Source organism: Miscanthus floridulus, chromosome 15 (genome assembly GCF_019320115.1).
Source record: "Miscanthus floridulus cultivar M001 chromosome 15, ASM1932011v1, whole genome shotgun sequence".
Classification (NCBI taxonomy): domain Eukaryota; kingdom Viridiplantae; phylum Streptophyta; class Magnoliopsida; order Poales; family Poaceae; genus Miscanthus; species Miscanthus floridulus.
Genome location: NC_089594.1, coordinates 30,706,652 through 30,726,097, shown reverse-complemented (window position 1 = coordinate 30,726,097; position 19,446 = coordinate 30,706,652). Strand labels below are relative to the sequence as shown.

The following is a 19,446-nucleotide window of genomic DNA, read 5'->3' as shown; positions in this document are numbered from 1 at the left end:
CTTGGAGAGGCGCTTCTTACGGACGATGGGGTCGACGACGAGCGGGTAATGTCCTAGTCTCACGACGTGGGAGGGATGGTCCCTCTGATCAAAGGTGATCAGAGATTCTGACCAGCTAAGGAAGGAGGGGACGGCTGTCTCAGCGGCGCACGCCTCCCTATAGCGCACCTTGTGCTGACACTTGGACCAGATGACATCGGATCCGTCGAAGATCATGATGCATTCCTCAAGGTCGGGGAAGCCATCTCCGTCCTTGCTCGCCATGCCTCCTTTCTTGGCTACCGCCTCTTTGCCGTCTCCTTCTTTTGGCCCGCCGGCCTATCGTAGGAAACATTTGAGGAGCTCGCATTCCTTTGTAGAGGTGTTTGACGGGGTAGACGTGGTTGGTGCACAAGCTATCCATGAGCTTGTTGAAGTGGTCAGGCAGTCCCTGTTGGGGCTGCTTGCCCGTGCGATCAGCCGTGGCGACCAACGCGGTGTTGTCTGATCAGCGCCGATCCTTTTTGTTCTTCTTGCCCCTCTGTGTGGAGGGGCCCTCGTCTTGGTCTGTGCGCTTGGCCTTACCTTTGTCTCGGCCTTCGTTGAAGACTGCTCCGATGGCATCCTCGCTGGAGGCGTGGTTAGTGGCGACGTCGAGCAGGTCGCGGGTGGTATGGGGCTTCAAGCAGCCGAGCTTGTGGATCAAGGACTCACAGGTCATCCTAGAGAGGAATGCGTTGATGATGTTCGCATCGATGACATCAGGAAGGGAGTTGCATCGTTGGGAGAACCTGCGGATGTAATCCCGCAGGGACTCGCTGGGCTCCTGCTGGTAGCTCTTGACGTCCCAGAAGTTTCCAGGGCAGACATACGTCCCCTGGAAATTTCCGATGAAGACCCTCTTGAGGTCCGCCTAGTCGTGGATGCTGTCATGCGGGAGGAATTCCAGCCATGCCCGAACATGTTCCCCCACGCAGATGGGGAGATATTGAATGATGAAAAAGTCATCATCCACCCCTCTGGCTCAGTAGGCGAGCCAGAAATCTTCGAGCCAAATACCGAGGTTTGTCTCCCTGGTGTATTTGGTGATGTTGGTGGGTGGTCGGAAGTGCTGTGGGAATGGTGCTCTCTGGATACGCCGGTCAAAGGCCCGTGGTCCTAGGCCCTTAGGGCTAGGACTCTGGTCATCTGGCCGACAACCATGCCTGGGGCGCGTTTCACTGCTACCCTCGATGGTTCGGTTGGGACCCATGTCGCCTGCCCTCATCACCGTCCGGTGGACATCATCATCATGCCGGGCCTAGTGCCAGTTGCTGATGACGCTACGAGCGTCTTGGTGCAGACCAGGCCATTCGCGTATCGGCGGTCGGTGTAGAGCAGGCGTCAGGTCAGACCGTGGCGCAGCCGCTGCCTCCCGAGCCGCACTTGGTGGCTGTAGGGGCGAGCGGATGGAGTGATCCATTTGGCACATCCCCACTCCCACGGTGGGGAGAGAGGGCGTGTGTTGGAGTCACGATGCGGAGCTTTCCGCCTGTTGAACGACGATGGCTTCTATCAGCACCCAGAGGTTCTAGTAGACCGCCTGCTCCTGGGGGTCAACGGGCTCGGGAATGCCACGTAGAAGCATTGCCATAGCATCTATGTTCTGGCTAGCCTGAGCGAATTGTGGGGGATCATTCCCCTTGTTCATGATGTCATGTTGGACCTAGCGGGCGCCGCCCACCGGGTGATGCGCATGGGGCACAACATGCCGCACCGAGCACGCCGGCGCAGGCTGGTTCTACCACCATTGTCGTAGTTCCTCGGCGTGCTCTTGCGCAAATGCGAGGGCCCCTGCACATGGGTCTAGAGGGGTGTGAGTCTGCACAGACTCCGCAACCATATATGGCTGTCTCGGAGCGTCTGCCATAGCGCACTCCCAGGACGAACGGTGGCTAGGTGCCACATCGCTCTCACCCTCGTCACTCGGGAGTTCATGGAAAGTGGTAGGAGCATAGCTCACCATTCCCACGAATTCAGATGTGAGAGAGGATGGCGCCAGCATCCTTTGGAGCCCCCGAGCACACATGTCTGCGGGGACGTGAGGCCGTAGGGGAACCGATCGTACGGTGTTCGTGGTGCGGTCAATATGGTCCCTCCGGATAATCGGTGGGAGATAGTAAATAGAGAGTAAATAACAGTATGCATATTACTCATAGTGGGGTTTGAGCAGAGAGTTTGCTCGGAATGAAGCGTAGATGCCTCATCGTTGAAGTCGTCGTGCATCCAGGAGCCGATGGAGGGCGCCCCTCCGACGGGCGCCAGAACGAGTGCCTCCTCACGGAGGTGTAGTATGCCAAGCCAGTCGGCGATGAAGTCTAGGCTTCCGAAGAGGAAGGCTTGGGATGGCTCGAAGACGGGTGGAACCCACATCCCAATAGGTGGGAGTGCGGGAAACTCAAGTGAGCTGAAGCGAGTCGTATCGCTTGAGCCCGCCACGGTGAAGGTGGCAGAAAAGTGGGCCATCCAATGACCAAAAACTATTGAACATACAACATCTTCTCCATGGACGGCACCAACTGTCGGTGCAGAAAGTGACCAACACATAAATATTTGTAGTTTTGACATACGTTGTGATCGGAGGTGGCCTAACACTCAATGACACATGGTTTATACTAGTTCAGGCAACGTGCCCTATGTCCAGTTTGAGTCGATCGGTGACTTTATTCCTAAGCCCAGGTGCTCGAAGTTTGCAGTGGGGTTACAAACGAGAAGTAGAAAGAAGGGGGGTACAAGAGGTCCGGTTGGACTCCGGTCAGAAGGGCCGAGAGTGATGGGAGCCCCACTATGAGCTAAGTGTTCAAGCGTGTGCTTGTGGTTTGAACCTGGCGGTTCTGTTGTTGTGGACTAGTGAACTTGATTGATCTAATGAATCTACCTGTTGGGAGGGAGCGCATCCCCTTTTATAGATGAAGGGGATGGCCTTACAAGTGAGAGGGAGAGTATGTATGCTACTAAGCCTTGTTGCCCACGCCGGCGGGTATAGGATGATGGTAGGCGCCCATAATACTGTTGAATGTCAGATGCACGTGGGAGGTTGTGTTGTCTTCTTCAGGTATGGTAGACGTCGGCGCCTACCATACTGTTGATATCCGGAGGCATGCAAGGGGTTTTACCATGTTCGCTAGGTACGGTAAATGCCGGCGCCCACAACACTGTTGATGCCCATAGGCATATGGGGGAGCTTTACCGTATGGGAGTTAATGGTGCCCACAATACTGTAGGAGAAAATATCGATGTAACACCCTAGGTGTTTGCCACTAGTTAAGCAATGGGTTTGAGCTAAAACATGGTATATTAAGTGATGATGAAGATGTTAAGGTCAAACCTATAGAAACGAGCCCCAACCTAAACTTGGATATTGCACCTTTGCTCGCCTATAGACCCCTTTTCAAGATATATGCTTGGGTGGTGTTATTGGAATATCTTCATGTGTCTCACATCAATACCCATCTATATTGATCCATGGAAAAGTTTCATGAAGTTTGGAATCAAGAAGTCACATGAAATGACGAGTTATGTCCTTGCTTGAATTATTTTATAAAGTGAATGGAATTCTCGATCGTCAACCAAATCTTGCAACCATGCCCAAATGACTCTAGATGAACTCTACAACAAAAGTCATGAAAGGTTCATGTTGGGCAAATGCCAAGAAAACGCTCCAATGGATCAAAAAGGATAATTTAAGCTTCATAGTGATCCTACTTTGGTCAAAGTAGAGCAGTAGGTTCTATACCAGTTTTGAGGTTGGACCTTAAATGAAAGTTGTAGTCCATATCATGTAGAACAAACTTTGTTTTTGGACTAAGAGCTAGATCATCTTGGAAGTAAGTCAAATCGAGGTCACAAGATCAAATTTGCTGCTGATTTCAGCACTTAGCAATATTCTAAGTCTGAAATTCATCGACATCGGCATTGACGTCTCGTGTTCTCCAAATTTCGCTAAGTAACTTGACTTGACCCCAAAATAAAAGTTGGAGCATACATCGAAAAGAAGACCATGCAAAAGGATGGCACTCGTTGGACCTTTTTATGACCCTCAATTTTGGAGTTTGCTAATTGCCATCAATGCATTGACAATGCCACTTTGGAGATTAATTACCCACTGTCATGTTGCTCAAATGACTAGAGTGCCTTAATGAAAAATGTAGAGTAGGCCGAGATTGACAACTTTTCTTTTGGGCCCAAAGTCTAATTCGGACCCGAGCTAGCCCAAAACGGCGTCCCATCTTGTCCACTTCGCTGCACGCCACGTGCTTGACGTTTTGCCTCCGTGGCGACCAGGCGCAAGCACCACGCGCCCACCTCCTCGCCGCGTGTCCCGGCCGCCCTGCCGCGCCCCTGCTGCTCCATAATGGAGGCCGAGCTATCCCAGACGCTCCCCACTCCTCCCTGCTCTCACTCGCTGCCCTCGCTCGCCCTCCTTCGCTCTAGAGCTTGCGAACGCCGTGCATGTCCACCATGGCCGCCGTGGAAGCTCCGGCCGCCGCAGCTGTTCTCGCCGCTCCCAGTCTCCTCACTCCCCAAGAGCACCACCCTCAGCTTCGCCGCCATCTCCTTCACGTCGTGCTCGTGCTCGCCGTCGCAAACCGCCACCATGGCCGTGGAAGTTCCGGCCGCCGCCGCCGCAACCGGCGCCCGCGCGTGGCCAAGCCGCCGTGGGCCACCTTGGGCTAAGCCGAGCAGCCCCGTGGGTGCGCAAGGACCCCTTGGTGCTTCTCCATCACTCCCCCACCGACGACGTACCTTCTCCGGCCGCAACAGCAAGCTCCGGCCATCCTCTGCTCTGTTTTTTCCGACCAGGGACCTCGCACAGCAATTCGACTAAAGGGAGGGGTGTAACTGCAATGTCATAGACTCAGGTGAATAGTGCCATAAGGATTGGTTTGTAATTATTTTGTAGGAACTTTGGAAATTCATAGTAAATCGTAGAAAATTCGTAAAATAGTAAATGAGGACTTTTTGGAATCCTTGTGAAATTGTCTATGCAGTGGATCTATAATATGGCATGTTTTAGTTTAAATATTTTGCGGTAAAAATAGATTTGTGCAGTAAGGTTGTAATGCTAGTTGAATTTGTTATTTTTCATAACTATAGATCTAGGGCTCCAAATGAAGTGAAATTTTTGTGGCATGCTACTCATGTGATAGTTGATGTGTGGTAAAAATTTCATGAGTATTGGATGAAGTATGAGTGAGTTATTGGTTTATCTTGCTCTCACATGAATTCTTGCTTTAGCAACTTGTCTTTTTCATAGAGGTTGCTATACATATCCAAATGGAGTGAAATTTGTACAGTAGACTATTGAGAGGATATGTGAGCCACTGTAATTTTTGTAGAAGTTATTGTGCACTTTTGGTATATGTTCATTAAGTCACCTTATTATCTAAAATAAATTAAGAAATGCATTAAAAGAATTTATTTGGTCATGGACACTAGGTTTTCTGGTGTTCTTTAGTCATGTGTAACATGTTGGTAAAGTTGGTTTTGCCTAATTATGTATTTGCAACATAAGTTAATAATTATTTTCTTGCCGATGTGGTTTATGGACAGATCTGGGAACTTAGCAAAGTTCTTCATGATAATGTGCTTTGTTGTGAAACTTGTTTATACAAAAATTGTAGATAATTCATGTATCTAGCTTCTATTAAATTTTGGTGTCATTTGGCCAAGTAGTTTAAGAGTTATAGCTGTTTAAAGTTGGGTTTCAGAAATGGCTGCTTTCTGTCAATTGTAGACCAGTTTCTGTAAATAAATATATTTGACTTAGTTAACTTGAGAATCATGCTAAGATGATTAAAGATGAATTGTAGAAAATTTCATAAGCTTTCCATAATGTCTTCTTGCAAGTCATTTGGATTTGTGTAACTCCAGTTATAGCTAAATCTTGTAGCTGCTGTTTGCATGTCCAGAAATTGGCATATTCCAATTATAGTGTTTGCTTGTATATTGTTAAGTGTGACTTATGCCTTGAATGATGACTGAGTTAGAGCACCTGAGATCTTGGGAAACTTGTGCCATGCTTGATGTGCTTGCTCTCTATAGTTAGTGGTGTGATGTGAGTTAAATAGTTATTGGTGTCTATGTCTTGCATAATAACTTGTTGTCTTGTATGCTTATGTGATGCATCTTGTGTTACCATTCATCACATTCATACACATGCATCTGGCATCTCATCTAGGTGCGCTAGATGAACCACGTGAACAACATGATGTTGGAGCCAAACCCGAAGACGATGTATGGAGGATCTATCCCGAAGATGGAAGGACTAAGCGAATGCTAGGACCTGAGACGTCACCAGGACGGTGCAAGCTAACTGAACTGACTTGTGTCAGATCCTAGGCAAGCCCCGGAGCATTCTAAGTCTCCTACTTTATAAAAGCAATTCTTTCTATATACGAGTTATATATTGTTGCATTAAGTTGTAGGAGTTGATTGAAACCGTTGATGCATTTATTACTATCCTTGCCTACCTTATTACCTTTTTACCCTGTTAGGTCAGGATCGAATAACTGCTTAGCCTTGCTTAGACCGGTAGCGATCGGAGATATCCGGTCACCTACATTATAGGTGGTTACTGGAAGAATTTAGCTATGGAAAGAATGATATCCTGGAATTAACCATGTGTGATGGATAATTGGAGACCGGACGGAAAAAGTTGGAGGCAACCAGACAGGGTTCTGGGGTGCTGTTAGTTTCCGTCTGTGTCGATTAAGGACCGACCGTTGTTGGGCCTCGAGTCATGTTGAACGCATGCCTTACATTTAGCTGGCCGGATAAAGTACCTTCCGACCGCGAAGCTGGGAGATTTTTCGGGCCGAGTAGATTGCCCGCAGCGCACTGTGCCGGAGCAGGTGTGGTAGGACACGGGGGCGAGATGATAAGACCAAAGTGCAGTCGGTTGGCCCCCGGGTACATGTGGTTCCTGGCAAACTCGAGATTCCTGGAAAGTTGACTCGGTGATCAATATCTCACTTTAGCGGGTGAGTGAGGTTTGTGTAAGGAATAAATCACCAGCTGGTTAGGAATCGATTCGAATCGCCATCGCTCCTGGATAGTGAGCACTTGACTCGAGTTACGGCATCGTAGTAATTATTATGGAACAATGATGGTTATCTGGATGATATGGGATATGCTAAATCTAAATTGGTAACTGGATGTTATTGGTTAATCAAGTGATTGCTATAGTACAGGTGCTTACCTAGATGGATAGGTCATAATAAAGATGATGCAAAGTACTTAAAATGGTTTCTTCATGATAGCTTATGCTTTTCGCAAACAAGTCAGCTAGCCCACTAAAGAAAGCCATGCATAATTCTTGGTGTCGATTTATTTTGGTTTAAGACGGGTAAGTCTGGCTGAGTACATTCAAGTAATCAGGGTTTATCCCACCTTATTGCAGGTGATGTTCTCGACCTGTTGATGATGGTGGCTAACCACCAGTGGGCTCGATGATTCTATACTTACTTCTCATCTATATGCTTTTGTCGGATGATGTCACTATGCTAGCAATATATTTGGAACTTATATTAATGTAATCATTTGAAAGCTATGTTGTTTTCACTAAGCGGTTTTGAAACCCAAACTTGTACTATTATTTGTTAAACCCTTTGTAATATTATTTCCGCTGCAACCCGATGTATGTGATGTGTATTTGCTTAATCACGCGATCTTGGTTGTGATGTTGATTTACCGAGGTCTTTCGGGACACTCGGCGGACTACCGGGTTTATATGAGTGAAAGTATGGGTGCGTCAACGTGTTAGCGGGGCAACCGTACTTGATCTTGTATAAATTGAGCGGTTCTATCACAGCTGGTATCAGAGCGAGATTAAGCATAATACTGTCAGGTACATAGTTTTAAAAGCTAAGTTTTGGTTTTAAAAGGTCTATTTTAACTAAAACTTTAGCTACAAGCAAATTTGTCAAAACTTATTTGCAAAACTATGCTAGCGACATCTTCCTTTATGCCCAGTTAAGGACTATTAGGTGGCTATCTAAGTACTAACTTTGGGGGATGTACTTTATTGAAATTTTTACTTTCGTCGTCCATACGGCGTGCTATTGTATGGATGCCATTCGTTTGAATGGTAATGTATGGATCAATTGCCTCTACGCCTAGGTAAGTGTGAGTTGTGAGAGCATGACCACCCAACTGTCGGTCTAGGGGAAAGTTAGCTATGGTTACTGAAATATTTACATGTTACACCCATGTATATATGAAAGTACTTAATTGCGGGTATATTTATCGGGTAGCTATGGATATCGAAGTATATACATCTGGGGATGTATATACGGAGAGTATCTTAGTTTACTATTTTCATTATGCGCTTATTTATCTCTTGTGGGGATGGGCTGCAATGAATTTGCCTGCAGGTACGCTAACCACGAATGCGTAGATTGAATGTAGCTGACGACTAGCTATATATCGAGAGAGTATGTGTTATGCCACCGACATAGAACGTGATTGCCACCTTAGGCTGGCAATTTCGTGAGGACGAATAGGATGAGCATGCATCATGATTGTGCTTGTGCATAAATATGCTTCCCTTCCTTTGTTCTAAGTACTAAGTAACTTGTGGTCGATGTATTGCACTATCTTCCTTGTGTGGAGTTAAACAAGAATGCCTTGTTCCATGTTGCTTGAATAGGAAGTGCTTGAGAAAAGTGTGTGCTTAGCCTTGCTAGAAATAATTGTGGTTACATGCTTAACCTCTAATGTCCTCTAGTTTAGCCAAGTGGTGGGTATGTATGCTTGTTATTTAATTAGTGCCATAGTTATCACCCCTTTTGTTCTCGGTAAGCATACGAGTGTTGAAGAGCGCTATCCTAGAACCACGTCCAAGTTTTGGTAATCACTTGGTGGACACAAGACGTATATGGAAATTTGGCAAGAAGTCCCCTGCTCAGTTGTCTTTGGCAATTAAGCTATGCTCTCTTGCATTGTGTTTTGATCTTCGGATCCCCTGTTTGTTGACTCCCAACCTTGTGACTACCTTTGTTTGCTATCCCTCCTTCGCATAGTGCTTGCTCCTATGCAACCCAATTTATGCCATGTGAGATTTCTTGTGGGTTGTATGTTCAGTAATGGTGCCACGATTAGCGATCTATGGTGCCGCGACAAAACCGAGAGCCCCTGTGGGTGCGCACACATGGCTGTGCTGCTCGGCACGCGTTGGTATCGAGGTTTCTAGTCATGATCCATTATAGAACTACACCGACATGTTATTCTCACTTGAGCTCTTCCTTAGTTATCTCTCCTTATCATGTCAAGCGATCTATATGTCGAACTAGATGCAATAGGACTTCCTTCTGGAGTAGTCCAATGGTTAACCTTTGAAGAACAGGTCACTAACAGGAACATAAATAGATTGCAAGAGGGTAGACAAGTGACTCTGCTCGACGTGACTATCCCTGTAATGACGTCGGTCATCTAGTGAGCAACTTATGTCATTTTCGTTGGATCAGAAAGGTGCACCACACTTAAGGTTAGAGTTTTACAAGATGCACATTTGCATATCCCACAGGCAGACGACGGCTCAGGCACAAGCGAAAGTGTCAGATTCTCTTATCAGTTAATACAACCATCAACAACAACGGTAGCCTTTCAGTCCCAAACAAATTGAGATAGGCTAGAGTTAAAACCCACCAAAAACCCCAAGTCATGGTTCAGGCACTTCAATAGCTTCTTTTCAAGTATATCACAAGCTTTCAAATCTCTTTTTATTGTCTCTTCCACGTCAATTTCAACCTTCCTCTATCTCTCCTCATATTATTAGCTTGGCTTAGAACTCCACAATGCACTGGTGCCTCTGGAGGTCTTCTTTGGACATGGTCAAACCACCTGAACGAATGTTGGATAAGCTTTTCTTCAATCGGTGCTACCTCTAGGTGATCACGTATATCATCATTCTAAACTCGGTCCATTCTTGTGTGACCGCAAATCCATCGAAACATACGCATTTCTACAACACTCAGTTGTTGAACATGTCGAATCTTTGTAGGCCAACATTCTGCTTCATACAACATAACCGGTCTAATCGTCGTTCTATAGAACTTGCCTTTTAGCTTTTATGGTACCCTCTTGTAACAAAGAATGCCAGAAGCTTATCACCACTTGATCCACCCTGCTTTGATTATATGGCTAACGTCCGCATCAATATATCCATCCCTCTGTAGCATCAATCCCGGATACCGAAAGGTATCATTCTTAGGCACTACTTACATTTCAAACTCACATCTTCCTCCTCATGTACAACTCCACCAAAGTCACATCTCATGTATTCGGTTTTAGTTCTGCTCAATCTAAAACCTTTAGACTCAAGGGTCTACCGCCATAACTCTAGTTTTATATTTACTCCCGTCTGATGTTCGTCCACTAACACTACATCATCAGTGGACAACATACACCAAGGGATATCCTCTTTTATGTTCTTGGTAACCTCATCCATTAATAAGGCAAAGAGATGCGAGCTTAAGGCTGACCCCGAATGAAGTTCAATTTTAATCGAGAAGTAATCTGTGTTACCATCGTTTGTTCGAACACTAGTCACAACATTATTATACATGTCCTTGATGAGGGTCACATACTTTGATGGAACTTTACGTTTGTTCAAAGACCATCACATAACATTTCTTAGTACCTTATCATAAGCATTCTCCAAGTCAATAAAAACCAAACGAAGATCCTTCTTCTGCTCTAAACTGCTCCGTAACCTGTCTTATTAAAAAAATTGCTTCTATAGTTAACCTTTCGGGCATAAAACCAAATTGGTTTATTGATATCTACGTCGTTCCTCGCAGGCGCTGCTCAATGACTCTCTCCCATAACTTCATAGTGTGGTTCATCAACTTAATTCCCTAATAATTAGTACAACTTTAGATATCAGTTAATACAACCATGGTATGAAAAAAAAACAATTTAAATCTGCCGGCTAGTTAAGGGCAGGCCAAGATGCTACTCCACAGAACAAAGCTATTGAAAACAATGCGATCAGGACAGACAGCACAGCAGCAGCTGTAGATCAGGTGGAAATGGCTAAACACAGCTTTCTAGGTAAGTTAAGAAGGCATCAACAACATACAACAGAATGGCGGCCCAGCAAAATTTGGGGTCCGCCGTCTTCATGAAACAGATCATCATCCTTCAGCCATGATGACGGCTTTATTCGCAGGCCAGCTTGGTAGTCAAAGCTGCTCAAGCAGATTGCAAAGGCCTGGAAGGCTGACAGTGGATAACGGTAGTCCATTGTGAACATATCCTTGGCCACCTTCCCGAATTGCAGGATCACCTTTTCTTGCTCAGGCTGGCGGCACCGGGGTAGCCTGTGATGGGGTTGGGGCTCCAGCGGCGGGCTGCTGTAGCGGCAACAAGCTGGAAGTTCTTGACAGATGCAACTGTCACTCTGCCCCTAAAATTGAGGCACCAGCACTGCAGCTGCTCATGCCACCTTGGGGCCTTGTTACGGAGAATCAATGGCCTCTCCTTGCACTCAGTCATTGTCTCCCAATGCCGTGTCTCTGATCAGTGTGGCTGCTCATTGAGATTTCAGAGAATCTTGTGCTGCTGAAACGCATAGAATAGGTCCACAACAGATGACTTGGGAGAAGGAAATGCTGTCCAAATGACTCATCAATGGAGCGAGCAAGGATGCTGTCCGGCTGGCATGGAACAGTGCCACCAGCCTCAAGGCATGAGGCAGGGATGGAGTGCATAACACAGTTCATCCGCCTAGGGCCCCGAGTACCCAAGACATTCAGCTCATATGAAACCTGTGCTATGTTGTAGGTCCTGGAAGAGACCTTTGGCGACACCTTCCTGGAGTAGAACCTACAGCTTGTTTTCCCTGGTTGTGATGTATTGCATGGAGGCTGGGTATCATATATTGCAAACTTTGTGCCGAGGAGATTTGACCTAGATGTTCAGTACCATAGATACATTAGTGACACATACATACTAGAAAATGGTTATGTAGTTCCGAAAAGAACTTGGCCAGTGTATGAGTTAGTACCTCAGCTTTCCAATGTACATTTTGCTTGACCTAGATAAATTTTCAGAATTCATAAATATTGTATATTCTGTACAAGTTGGACGGGAGGTTCGTTTCGCGCATAGGAGGAACTTGCCACTTTCAACAAGCACAGCTGTAGAAAATAGGTTAGACCATGTTAATAGCATCAGAGACAAAACAAAAAAAAAAAGGAGTACCAAGCAAACCTGCAAGTGGAAAATCAAAAGATTAAGGAATGAAACGGAAACAGACAAAATGGCTGACATCTGATAGCAGAATGCCAGTCCTAGGTCCTTAAGTATTGGTAGGTGCTATTATGTTTTAGCCTCAGAGTGATAGAATACCAACAGGGCTAGTGTAAATGTCTAAATTTATTGGATTCCAGCAACCAAACCGCTATGAAGATGATAGATTGACTATGTCCACGCATTCTAGAGTTCCCCAATCCCCGCAGGTGGGCACTTCATTAAGGTTAAATTGTAGTGGGAAATGCAGATTTAGCAGACAGTATAGAAACAGCTGATATTCTTATTTTAAAATATCAGTTGTCATAACTACTGGAAAGTAAACAGAGTGCATACTCTGGAAGAGCAAAAATGAGGGGACTCTCTCTCTAGATTTGTTAGATAGGCAGTCAAGAATGCCAGTCATGAAGCATGCACAAATGATTTATATGTATAGTACATTGGTGTATATTAACTTAAAAAGGGCGTACCCAGTGCAGAGAGCTCCCGCTGGGGAAGGGTGTCAGTGGCAAGCCTTACCCTTGCCTAGTGCAATGCGAGGAGACCGCGACTCGAACCCGGGACCTTCCGGTCACAGGCGGTAAGACTCTACCGCTTGCACCAGGCCCGCCCTTCATTGGTGTATATTAACTTAGTAAGTAATAATAATGGTGTATATAACTTAGTAAGTAATAATAATCTAACAGCGCAACTATTATGCTGGTACCAAAGGCTTAGGCATACATGAATCTAGAGGATAGTGGGGTAAAATGGTACCTTCAATACATACAGTAATTCGAGCATGGCTCTTTATACCGCAAGGACAATGCTACATGTCTAGGTTTACACAACTAGAAATATGGTCATGTATAATAATGCTTTGAAAAAGGCTTACCTGTGCTAAGGCACAGATACAAGTAGTAAGTTTGAGTAGATTTATCCCTTTTGATGAAGCACTGAATGGTTACATCTCGAGGCCCAGGCTGAATATGGCCAACAAAACAGTATTAATTAATGTATAGATAAAGTGGTTTACATGTATTCTTGGTTTTCTTTGTTTTAATAATGCCACTTCCCAAATACAAGTTACAGCAAGGATAGAAAAGTATATATAACTTACATAAAATTATTTACAAAAATGGAAATGAAACTGTAAGGATCAAAGAGAGCACCGTCACCTGCTTTAAGGACACAGGAAAAGTGATTTTTCCAGAAAACTCTGGATTCTTAACAATCTCTTTGCAGATCTCTCTCCAGGTTCGGCAAACAGCTGCACAAGAGACTACATTCTTCCTGTTAGGCCAAGTGGCTTCACTGGCCTCCAACCTCTCAATCACATCCCGAAGCAATTCTGGGGGCAAATTAGCCCAACAACTGCTCTGGATCACCGGGGCTGGATCATGCAGCTCATGGACAGCGCCATGAGATCTCCCTCTGCGGTGGCCAAGAAGCTTCACCTCAAACCCTCTTCGAGACAAGCTCCCAAAGCCATCCCTTACATCACGCACAATGCTGCGGAAAGACATCTACTAAAGGTCACAAGCGCTGAAACATCAAAAGTCCTCCAATGACCAGGAAAGATGAGCCTGCCTAACAATGGAAAAGAAAGCTCGTGTTATCCTCTGTAATTTCTCTCTGGTAAGACTAGAGAAATGCTGCTTAATTCAAAATAACAGAGAAGCAACAACCCTGAAAACATGCCTTGTACAATATTTCAAGCTCATCATATAATTTCTCAAATACATTAGTACAATCAGTCAATGTAAACGGGGCAGAACCTATGCTCTCGCATTTCTTTTGTGCCAACACAGTACAGCAATCATCGCAACCACACACCAAAAAAAACAATAATGTATGGGTCACTCAGCTAACTGCTGTGCGTTGCGAATTGACTTGTGACCATGCCACCATATGCATCAAATAAGCACACCTAGCTAGAAATGATGTGTAGCTCAAAGCAGGTTGTGTGACAATTTTTCTAAGAAAGAAAGGAGAGAAGAAATTACTCCCTCAATTCTAAATTGTAAGTTGTTCTATCTTTTCAAGGTACGTAGCTTTAACTATGTATCTAGACATAATGTATATCTAGGTACATAACAAAAGCTATGAGCCGGAACGACTTACAATTTGGAACCGATGGAATAGGAAAGAACACACCAGAACGAGCAGTGCACGCATTAGTTCATCTATTTCGATTGAAACTATAGTGGCGTCACTGAAGATCCAATACAAATTTAACACCATAGCAGAGTCTGCTGAAAATAACGCCACAATACTAATTCCAGGCATGTCGCCGGAGCACAAAACAGCACACATGGTACGCCTCGGTTCCCCCAACCGCACCTGTATCGAATTGACCACGTATAAAATCACGTACAACGCAAGATTTGCATGCGCCTACCCACACCACACATAATCGATTATTACCGAGCACAATACACGGCATTCAGCGGATGCAGCTAAGGCTAGCCCCGTAGGATGCTCGGGCAAGAGCATCCTCTCGACACCCATCGGAATCCCAGTAATTTCGATGCCGAATCGACAGCTAAAGCAGCGTCCTGTCTACCAAATCCCGCCCGAATTCCGCTTACGATACGAGCCGAAACGCCTCTACCCAGCTACCCAGCTGAACAACCCTCATTCCCGCCTCCGGCGAGCCCAAGCCCCGCTCCGACAGCACGAATCGCGCCGAGACGCACGCATCCACGGGGAAGGAAGGGGAAGGGGGGGCGGCACGGATCCGCGCGACACGCACCTGGGACGGGCAGCAGGCGGTGGGACGGGCCGTGCCGCGGCTACGGGAGGCCGAGCGGCGCGGGCTGCGGATGCGCCATGCGGATCCGGGGGAGGGGAGGGGGAGAGAGGAAAGGGGGAGGAAGAGGAGGCGACCCGACGGGAGGAGGAAGAGGCGGCGAAGGAAGGGAAACTAAAGAACAAGGGTGTGGTGGTGGTGGCTGGCCGCTGTACGTCACGTGCGGAGCGACCACAACAGACACCGCTAGCGGCTAGCGGCTAGCGGCTAGCGGCTAGCGGCTAGCGGCTAGCGGACCCACCCGGGCCCGCATGTGAGGTGACGGGAATTTGCCGCGAAGGTCCGGTGAAAACGATTTTTAGCGGCAGCGGGGAAAATAAAACGAGTTTGAGGGTGTTTTTTCACTCGAATGTGTCGACATTTTACGGGCTGCAGTAAGAAAATTTGTCGCCATTTTACGGACTACTACAGTAAGAAAGGGCGGTGGTGGCCTGGTGGGCATCCTTTTCCCGTCATGGAAATAGTCCGGTGAATAGGAGTCGTTTTCTTTGCCCCCGTGCTTGGAATGGTATTGTTGGGTCGATTTGTTGATTATTCAGATATAGGTTTTTGTTTTCCTGATGAAAGTCAGGATTATTTAGTGCAATTGTTTGTCATCTTACTGCTCTCTAGTTGTTCCCTATATTGACTACGTATTAGTACTTGGGAGGCAGTGGCACAGCAGCAACACAAGTTATTGGAATCTTTGGGTGAGCCTCCTTGGCACCAGCTAGTTTAAATCTGAACTTCAGGCAAGCAAGTACGTACAAGCTAATAAGGGCAGGCCCGTATTTCTTTCCTGGGTTTTGTTTATTTAAGGTGCGTTTAGATCCAAAAAATTTTGGATTTTGGCTCACTGTAGCATTTCGTTTGTATTTGATAATTAGTGTCTAATTATGGACTAATTAGATTCAAAAGTTTCGTCTCGTGATTTCTCGACCAACTGTGTAATTAGTTTTTTTTTCGTCTACATTTAGTACTCCATACATGTGCCGCAAGATTCGATGTGACAGTTACTATGCAAAAATTTTTGGTAACTAAACGGGGCCTTAATCAGCAGGTCTGCCCTTGATAGACCCATTTGACCAGCATGGTTGCTAGGTCTAGGCGCTTATGTGTCCGGCAAGCTGACAGCAAGGAATTCCACAGCAAGAGGGCATCGTTGCCTTCAAGCTATGCCTCCTTGGCCAGCTCAAATGCCGCCTCGAGCCGCCCTGCCCGGCCGAGCATGTCAACCGCAGATGTGTAGTGGCTGGGGCATGGAGCAACGCCGTATTTGCTCTGCATAGAGTGGAGGAGCTGAAGGCCGGTGTCAACAAGACCAGAATAGGCCTGTTCGCTGGTTGGTTTCTGGGCTGGTTTAGGTTGGCTGGTGCTGATTTATTGTGAGAGAAAAATACTGTTGGCTGGCTGGTTTGGGCTGGCTGAAACCAACAAGCGAACAGGCTGAATGGCTGCAAGCATGCATGACACCAAGCAGAGTGACATCATTTGGCTGCACACCTTGGTCTAACATCTCATCAAATAAAGAAAGTGCGCATCTCCAGTGGCCGTACTTTGCTGTGGCAAGGATGATGGAGGTGTAAGTGACGACCGACGGCTGTTTGATCCTGTCGAACACCTTCCTTGAATACTCGTAGCACCCGCACTTGGAGTACATGTCAACCAGAGACACTGAAATCACGTCATTGTTTCCATACCCAAGCCGAAGGACAGCGCCATGGACGCACCTGCCGATACCCAGACGCGCCATGCCCGCGCACGCGCTCACGACGCTCGCCAGCATGAAGTGGTTGGGCGCCACGCCGCCGCCACGCGTCCTGAGGTCGGCGAAGAGCCGGATCGCCTCGTCCCCGAGCGCGTTCTGCGCGTACACGGCCAGCATGGCGCCCCAAGACACGGCGTTCCTCGCCGGCGCGGCCATGGCGTCGAACACCGCGCGCGCGACCTCGACGCCGCCGGCCTTGCCATACATGTCGAGGAGCGCATTGGCGATGACGGTGCCGCGCGCGCACCGGGCAACCTCCGCTCGGGCGTGCACCTGCCGTCCGAGCCCCGCGTCCGCGAGGCGCGCGCAGGCGTAGGCGGCCGTCGAGAGGGTGACCGTGTTAGGCCGCACGCCGCTGGAGCCCATGGCGCGGAGGAGGGACATGGCGTACCAGGGCCGGGAGGCGGCGGCGGCGTACCCGGACATGAGCGTCGTCCAGGAGACGACGTCCCGGTCCCGCATTCTGTCGAACAGGTCACGGGCGCGGCCCATCGCGCCACAGCTGCAGTAGGCCGCGAGGAGATGGTTGCAGGAGGCGAGGGGGGACGCGACGCCAGCCTAGACGAGCTTGGCGTGCGTGGCGGCGATGGACGCGAGGTCGGAGGCGCCGCGCACGAGGTGGATCAACACCGGCTTGAGTGTGGCTGCTGGGGACGAGGGCGATGCCATGGGGAGCTGGCCGCTGGGGACGCGTTGTCATGGCCGCAGGGGCCGACCCACCACTAGAGCCGGGTGCCTGGGTGCGGCGGCCGCGCCAGGTAACCCGCGGCGCTAGACCCCCTAGCCCCGGCCCTCGGCCCTCGGGTTCAGGTGCCGAGTGCCGACGCGGACATGCCATGCGAAGGAGAGAAGCGTCCACGGCGGCGCGCGGCGCTCCCAAGCGGAGCTAACCAGGTGCGCATGCGATGTCGTCGTGTGCACCGAATTTTTTATTTTTTTAGCCTTTTTTGAATTTTTTTTCACAAATATACCCCTGACGGTATGATTTTAAAATCTGGACCTTAGCTCGACGCCATCGTTGCTGGCGTCGAGCTTACACGTCTCGACGCCATATATTCTGACGCCTAGGTCGGGGCCACGTTGGCGACGTGGACGCTGACATGGTAGCTAGCTCGGCGCCGTGGATCTTTGCACCAAGCTCGATGCCGTGATTATTGGCGCCGAGCTTGGCGTCAAAGATCCTGGCGCCGAGCTTGTGTTTTAACTCGACGTCCAACCTTCCTGCCCGAACCTTCTTCATTTTCTTTCTCCTCTCTCTCGGGTTTTTTATCTCCCCACTTCGCTCTACCACATGAATCGACATATTGGACCTTGGAAACTTTGATTTGATCCGTATATCTTCGAGAGCAAGGTATCCTCGCTCCCCCCTAGTTTTTTCACATTAATTCAGTATATATTAGTCGGATTTTTCAACTTAAGAATCGGCATTACTTAGGGTTTTATGTAATTTTAATATTTATATTATACAACCGTAGGATGCCAAAGCGTGGAAAACTACCAAACCAAGGTAACCTCAGCGCACGTTGTTATGTTATGGGTTTATTGTTGTGAATCAAATAGAAAACCTTAGGTGTAGGGTTTAATATTAATTGATTTCGGTTCTTAGAACGAAATTGGCTAAATTATAGTTATGGTCGGATGACCAGAAATGCCTTCGACCCATTGCCTCTGTCTTGTTGTGTTCCAGTGCCCATGTGCTTTTGCGGCGATCCTTTCAAGGTCACCCTGGAGCCAGCGTCCGGTCAGTATTTGACCCTCCATTCACTTCCAACTCTCGATCATATGTGAATGAAGTTTACTCCAATGGATCTAAGGGCTTCTTAGGAGCTACCTAGTGCTAAATTTAGCAAGTGTACACCACAACTAACTCACTAAACTCACCTAGGTTAAGCTACCCGTCCATACCCCCTTAATAGTACGGCCAAAGAAAAAAACAAAGTCCTAAACTACTCTAAGTGTATCTTCCACTCAAATCAACACTTAGAACTAGCCCATCCTTAACCTTGTCGTTCATCCTTTAAAAACTGAAACGATTTCCATCATAGGGGCATGACCATAATGATAGCCCAATCGATCTCCATTACCATGACCTAACTTAATTGCCTCTACAAAACACATGTTAGTCATAGTAATCACGTATTGTCATTAATCACCGAAACCTAACTAGGGGCCTAGATGCTTTCACATTTGGTGTGCAGTCGAAGCATAGCCGAGGGATGGGGCGAGTTTGGGGTCACAGACCCAGGCATTTGGTGTGCAGTTGAAGCGTGGTCGAGGGATAGGCGAGTTCGGGGTCGTAGACCTAGGCATTTTGGTGTCTTGAGCCCCCGAGCCCCGTTGGGCCTTGGTAGGGGTCGGTTTGAGTTGTGTGCGTTACCCCTCCTCGGTTTCTCACAACTAGAGGGGCTGAGCTTTGTCACTTGCCTCGATCGCTCAAGCTCGAGTGACGCGCTCAATGAGCTCGCTAACGGGTATGACCGAGTGGAATCCGGGTCCGTCATTCGTGACGGGGTCGGCATAGTCCTCTTGTGACATTCCACTGCTCCTTTACCTACAACCCGATAGATGCATGGGTCGTTCCGGAGACCGACCCATGTGGCCTACTATCTTCCCTCGATGGATATTCTATGGGCTT

General features: G+C 47.6%; 2 protein-coding genes and 1 pseudogene across 2 annotated transcripts in view; all 3 read right to left on the bottom strand.

Moving 5' to 3' along the window:
* Window positions 1-15,159, bottom strand: part of LOC136508248 (tubby-like F-box protein 14) — a 48,324-nt gene extending 33,165 nt beyond the window's left edge. Inside the window, exon 1 of the mRNA XM_066502899.1 lies at window positions 15,008-15,159. The gene's annotated coding sequence lies outside the window, so the exon portion shown is untranslated. The remainder of the gene's footprint in view (window positions 1-15,007) is intronic.
* On the bottom strand, window positions 10,975-13,778 carry LOC136507302 (tubby-like F-box protein 14). The gene is made up of 7 exons (XM_066502068.1): window positions 13,431-13,778; window positions 13,148-13,235; window positions 12,226-12,234; window positions 12,029-12,161; window positions 11,790-11,931; window positions 11,102-11,428; window positions 10,975-10,992 (listed from the first exon to the last, which is right to left on the bottom strand). Exons 1-7 carry the CDS (start codon window positions 13,776-13,778, stop codon window positions 10,975-10,977), a joined length of 1,065 nt encoding a protein of 354 aa, XP_066358165.1.
* Window positions 15,160-16,096: 937 nt separating the features above from the next.
* LOC136507301 (pentatricopeptide repeat-containing protein At4g15720-like) lies at window positions 16,097-17,480 on the bottom strand (annotated as a pseudogene).
* Window positions 17,481-19,446: the final 1,966 nt, after the last annotated feature.

What these genes read in the sequence shown, in the direction of transcription:
- LOC136507302 (XM_066502068.1), bottom strand. Translation starts at nt 13,778, where the DNA reads ATGTCTTTCCGCAGCATTGTGCGTGATGTAAGGGATGGCTTTGGGAGC. An exon ending in TTCCTGTGTCCTTAAAGCAG is followed by an intron (nt 13,236 to 13,430) that starts GTGACGGTGCTC and finishes GGCCATATTCAG; the next exon opens with CCTGGGCCTCGAGATGTAAC. An exon ending in GGACCTACAACATAGCACAG is followed by an intron (nt 11,429 to 11,789) that starts GTTTCATATGAG and finishes CCTCAATTTTAG; the next exon opens with GGGCAGAGTGACAGTTGCAT.